General features: G+C 44.9%; 1 protein-coding gene across 2 annotated transcripts in view; it reads right to left on the bottom strand.

The window, feature by feature from the left end:
- Positions 1–2,879: 2,879 nt before the first annotated feature.
- Hdac8 (histone deacetylase 8) overlaps positions 2,880–6,000 on the bottom strand; it is a 205,237-nt gene continuing 202,116 nt past the window's right edge. For both annotated transcript variants that reach the window (XM_074063632.1, XM_074063634.1), the window contains one exon: positions 2,880–3,444. In XM_074063632.1, coding sequence (XP_073919733.1) covers positions 3,422–3,444 — 23 coding nt within the window. In that variant the 3' untranslated portion in view covers positions 2,880–3,421. The remainder of the gene's footprint in view (positions 3,445–6,000) is intronic.

The raw sequence follows: 6,000 nt of genomic DNA, 5'->3' as shown, positions 1-6,000 counted from the left end.
AGGTTGTTTTCTAGTGGTTTCTCTGGTCCTGTGAGCGCTTGGAGACAGTGCAGGCTGAAGGGTCTCCTCAAAGCTTGAACTACTTCTCAGAGATAAGCCTTTCTGGGGCCATTTTCCTGGCAGGTCCTCCTCTACACAGTGCTGGAGACTCTTTTCAGAGTCCTTCCGTCTTTGATAAGTCATCAGCCACTCACAGTAGCCCAGGAGGTGCAGGAATTACTTGCTCTACTTTTCCTGTAAAACAAACCCAGAGAGGCCAAGCAAGTTGCTGAAAAGCCCTGGGAGCAGTGTTTGTCTGTTTACTCCAAAGTTTTAAAATATTCTAGTGGCAGTAGTGTGGGGCAGTGGAAACAGTCCGGGAACTTGCAGTTCCAGCTAGGTCTGCCCTTACTTCAGCGTTTGCAGCCTCACTTTTCCTCATCTCTAAACTGGGACGATAATGCCCACCCAGGAGGGTGGATAGTGGCATACTTAAGTATGTTATCTCTAAATTGGAGACACATTCCAGTGTTTGCCTCGCCATTGTAATTAGGGTCATTGGGACTGGTCCTTTGCAGGCATGGGTGGAGGGGTAGGGAGAGTGTAGGGGGCTGGGCAGCCAGTTCCAGAAGGGAAGGCAGTCTCACACACTGGGTACAAACTTGCCTTGCCCTCAAGCCAGTTTCTCTAAAAGATCTTGGGCTTAGTGATTTGTAAATCATGAGGACTCCAAGCTAACCAGGATGGCTCAGAGTCTCCTGGGCAATTAGAACAGCCCTGAGGCCTGAGCACAAAGCCTTCCACAGTGGGTGTCTTGAACTGACTTTGATCTCTGCAGATTAATCTGTTTTTTTTAAGTTCATTTATTACTTTTTTGTAGTACTGGGGATGGAACTCAGGGCCTCAGGGATGGTAGGCAAGGGCTCTATTGCTGAACTATATATTCATAATCTTTTGTCCATTATAGAAGTAAAATATGCTCACTAGAAGAATTTTGGAAAATACTGGGATAAAAAGGAAATCATTCTTATACTTTCCTTCTCCACAAAAGCCCACTTCAGTTAAGTTTTGCTATACTTCCTTTCAGTCTTTATTTTTCCTCTGTGGATTTATGATAATTCTGAGCAGAGCCATTCTTAATCTGTCATGCTGATTTTGTACCTTTAGGGTATTTCAATTTTAATTTATTTAAAATGACTCCTAGTTTTACCTATGGGATTTTGTTTTTTAGCGTAGCATTTTCTTTTCTCTTTTTTTGCTGCACTTGGGGACAGACTCCAGGGCCTTGCATATGCTAGGCAAGCTCTCTGCCACTCAGCTGCTCCCCCAACCTGCCATCTCCTACAAGAATCAGACAAAGGACTCGAAGGCCACTGGGTGGGTGCCCTTTCTGGGGAAGAGCATGTTGAGTCACTGGAGCCTTGGCAGTGGGTCGGTTCAGAAGCTTGTTTTGGTTTTTGTTGGGCCAGAACAGGTTCGCAGACAGGAAGTGCCAACTTGGCCAGGAGAAGAATCCAGTGACAAAGTGCTTCCCGGGTTGCCCAGGCACCTTCTGCCACTCTCCCCCACTGGGTGGCACATCCTTGTTCGATCCATTTCCGCCGAAAAGAAACATGGGTCACAAACAGAGTTCAGCATTTCTGTTTGTCATGTGCCTGCCTCTCAGCGCTGAGGCCTTCACAGGGATTTGGATGAGCAGTTTGGGGGTGGGCCCCACCACAGGGCTAGGATAGGGGAGTGGAAACCACACCTAGCAAGCTTTTGGGGTGGCACACCTTGGTGGATGGTCTCTTGTGGGCTGCCAATTGGAGAGCTCCCACTTACAGGCTCCCTGGCCTCCCCCAACCCTGCGCTGGTGCACTCAGTGCTTGTCCACTCTGATTTTTTAAAACTCCCTCTTCTTTTCACTGTAAGTCAAACTGCGCTTAAGCCGCGAGTGTATAATTAGAATTGTGGACATTTGAAGTGACTGGTATTCCTAGCCCACCAGGAGCCCCATGCAGTTTAATAAAACCTTGGCTATTCCCATCCAGGACACATTCAAGGCTTTTCCACTCCTTTCTGCGGAATGCCCTTCCCCCGCCCCGTCTGGGAGGCCTGGAGAAACACAAGTCACCTTCTAAGGCCAGCTCAAATATCACCCCTCAGAAACACTCCATGGGGTGGGGGGGCGGGTTCTCTTTTCAGTGCTCCCCCAGCTCCCCTCGTGTTGCCAACAGAGTTTCAGACAAGTTGGGATTTGCTTCTTTCCCTCTTCCCTTGGCTTGTCCTAAGAATTCCTAGACAGCTAGGATGGAGCTGTATCCTTGTTTCCTATCCCATTTGAAAGAACTTTACAAATATCTGGTAACCAAATTATAAAATCATAATGTGTGGTTATCCCTTCTTTGTCCTCATCTCTCTCGTGATTTCCCCATCCCCATTTTGCCATCTTGTCATCTTGCCAGGAGGTTATGGTGACACCAATCATTACAGTCATGTCCCCTTTTCATCATGTGTGTTGACTGTCTACACTTGATCAGGAAGTGTCCTTTCTATCCATGGAAATGCCCCTTTGAGATCCAGCACCCCAATCTTCCCTTCCTGTCCCTAAATCCTTCCTGGGCAGGGGTGGTTCCTCCCCAGCATGCCAGCAAGACCCGTTCACAGTTGTAGAGCCTGCATTCCTGTACCTTCTGCCCCATGGGAAACACATAACAGAGCTTGCCTTCTGTCCTCAGGACTTGGACTTGGGACACACTAGTTTTCCAGGAGGGCCCAACACTCAGGGTGAACCTCCCAGGCTCACCAGAGCCAAGTGTGGAAACAGCAGGGTTATGTTTGATACTTTGGCCAGAGGGAAAGTTCCAAACTGTGTGTGCTGTCAGTGGCTGTTCACAGTGAGGACAATGGGACTGAGGTAGGTTTTCAAAGATTTTTATTAAAAACAACATAGATTCATAATCCTAAAACAATATCACTAGACTCCTCCATACCTCCCAGTCTGCTGATCGGTCCCTCTTCCCCCAGGTACCACCTGGATAGTCCTGAGGCCCAAACCCTGCCTATCTGCTGCCCATTCCCACCCTACAAACTGGTGACCAGAGCTCCACACTCTCTTCCAGCTTCTGATCTGTCTCCTTTAAGAAAATAAAAATACCCCCTCCCTGGCTTGCTTAAAAATAATTTTCAAAGATTAAAAACTGCATTTGTGTGTTTTTAAAAAATAAACTTTAAATGTTGGATATCCCCTCTTCCCCTAAGCCTAGTTGAGAACTCTGGGGTGCCTGCCTCCTCATCCCAGGAGGCCAGCTGCCACTCCATGCCCCTTGGAAATTTTCAGGAAGTAATTTCTTCCAAATTTCCCCTGCAGTCACAAATTCCACAAACTGCTCGCATAAACACACTGTCTTCATTACAGGCACAGCGTCTCAGCTCTGGAAACCCGATCTCTTTTGGTCAACTAGACCACATGCTTCAGATTCCCTGCAAACAGGAGAGAAAACAAAATTCAAATTCAGGTAAAGCATATGAATTATATACATCAATAAAGCTGTGTAGAAGAAAATAAAGTGCTTGCATTTGGGGGTCCATTCTCTTATTGCTCTTGGGACCTTGTGACTTCACAAGGATGACGAGAAACAAAGGAACCAGATCTCCCTATTCTCCACAACCACCAGACAAGCAGTGAGCTTTTGACAGCCAGGTGACTGCAGAGGTTGAGTGGGTCCAGCCCAGACCAGAAGAACCACCCAGCTGAGCCCAGCTCTGTCACAAATCTGTGGAGTTATAAGCTAAACAAATGGTTGTTTTAAGCACCCCCCCACGTGCATGCACATTCAAGTAATGCTTTTCACAGTTCACAGTTAACTGCATCAAATCTGCCTGCAGCCCCAACTTTCTTTCCACCTTAGCAGGGCACAACCCTGATGGCAGTTTCTTTTGAGAGTATAGCATAGGGGCCTTCCCCTGCCCTTAGGTCTAAGAGTCTTTTTGGTAAAGTGACAATTTGCAATCCTACAGGACTGGGCTCTAGGAATGAAAAGTTTGTCACTGGTCAGACTTCTCCTTGCCCCAGTTCCCCAAATAAAACACTGACCTCCAAACCCTACTGCCTACTTCTCTGAAACAGGAAAATTGTTCCGAGGGCAGGAACCTGGGCTGTCCTGCTTTCAGTTATCTCCAAAATCTAGCACAGTGCCTCATAGATAGGAGGTGCTCAGTAAATGGCTGAGTGGAAGAAAGAAGGAAAGAAGAAACTTATCAGAAACAAGCCAGTATTTTTAGGGCTGGGGATTAAATGCATGGCCTTGTACATATTAGGCAAGCACTCTACCACTGAGCTACATCTTCAGTCCTCCACTTTCATTAAAAATATTTATTTATTTATTTATTTATTTATTTATTTATGGTGTAGGGGATCAAGTAGCAAACCCAGGGCCTCATGCATGCTAGGCAAGCCTTCTAAAGCATTCTAGCACTCAGCTCACCTCTAGCCTTGCAAATTTAATTCTTAGGCTGATCTACAGTAAAACTGACATTTTTTGGAGTCATACATACGTGTGATTTTTAAACACATGTATATATTTGTGACTCAGAACATTTCTATAACCTCCCAAGTCCCCTTGTGCTATCCTTTTGCAGTCACATCCTTACCCATTCCCTCCCTCTTGTCCCCATCCTAACACCTGGCAACCATCCTCATAGTGGTGTCTTTTTTGAGAATGTCACATGAATGGAACCAAACAGCATACAACTTTTTAAGGACTGGCTTCTTTCACTCAGCAAATTGTCTTTGAGGTTCATGCAAAATTTTGCATGTATCAATAATCCGTTCCTTTTGTTGTACTTAACTATTAATTTTTAAATCATTATAAATTCACAGGCAATTGCAAAAAAAAATAAAGTACCCAGAGGTCCCAGGTGGCCTTCAGTAGAGTGCCCAAATATTAACATAATTATTGCTTAGTATTGAAACCAAGAAATTGACATTGATATAGTTCACAGCTCTTATTCAGATTTCAGTAGTTTTCTATGCACTCATGTGTGTAAGTGTGTGGCTCCATGCAACTTTATTACAAGTGTAGATTTGTGTGACCTCCACCACAATCAAGATACACAACTACTCCATCACCATAAGGCTCTCCCTCCTGCTAGCCCTCTATAGTTCCTTGCATTCCTCCTCCCTCACCTTTCCTAAGCCCTGACAGACAACCATTAATCTGTCTTCCACCTCTAACATTTTGTCATTTTCAGAATGTTATATATAGAAAATCATATAGTAGATAAACTTCTGTGGTTGGCATTTTTCGCTCAGCACACTGCCCTTAAGATCCAGTCAGAGAGGAAGGGAGCTGGGGAAGGGGGAACAAGAGAGGGTACTAGAGGTAAATATGATCAAAGTCCATTATATGCATGTATAAAATGGCACAGTGAGACACATGATTTTATGCAATTAATATACACTAATAAAAAAGCTTTAAAGCTAGGCATGGTGGCACGCTCCTGTTATCCCAGGCTGGCCTGGGCAAAAAGTGATAACCAGAGCGAAAAGGGCTGGAGGTATAGCAAGGGGGAAACCCAGAATTCTAAATACCAGTCTTGCAAAAAAAAAAAAGTTAAAAATAAAGATCCATCCATCTTGCAGTGTATATGAAGCACATTGCTTTTTATTGCTGAATAGTACTCCATGGTGTGGATGCAGCAAGTCTGTTTAACCATTTGCCCACTGAAGGTCATTTGAGCTATTTGAAGGCTATTATGAACGAAGCGACTATGGACTCTTCGTTTTGGGGTATGAATGCCCAGGGGTGCAATTGCTGGGCTGCAAGATGAGTTTTATAAGTAACTTCCAAAGTGTTTTCCAGAGTCGTTGGGCCATTTATATTCCCACCAGCAGTGTATGGGGGAATCTCATTTCTCAACATCCTTGACAACATTTGATGCTGTTTTTGTTTTGCCTATTCTGGTAGGGGTACAGTGATGTCCCATTGTGATCGAAATCCGCTCTCTCCTAATGGCTAATGATGTTGGACATCTTTT

This window comes from Castor canadensis, chromosome X (genome assembly GCF_047511655.1).
Source record: "Castor canadensis chromosome X, mCasCan1.hap1v2, whole genome shotgun sequence".
Classification (NCBI taxonomy): Eukaryota; Metazoa; Chordata; class Mammalia; order Rodentia; family Castoridae; genus Castor; species Castor canadensis.
This window is presented reverse-complemented; position numbering and strand designations above follow the sequence as displayed.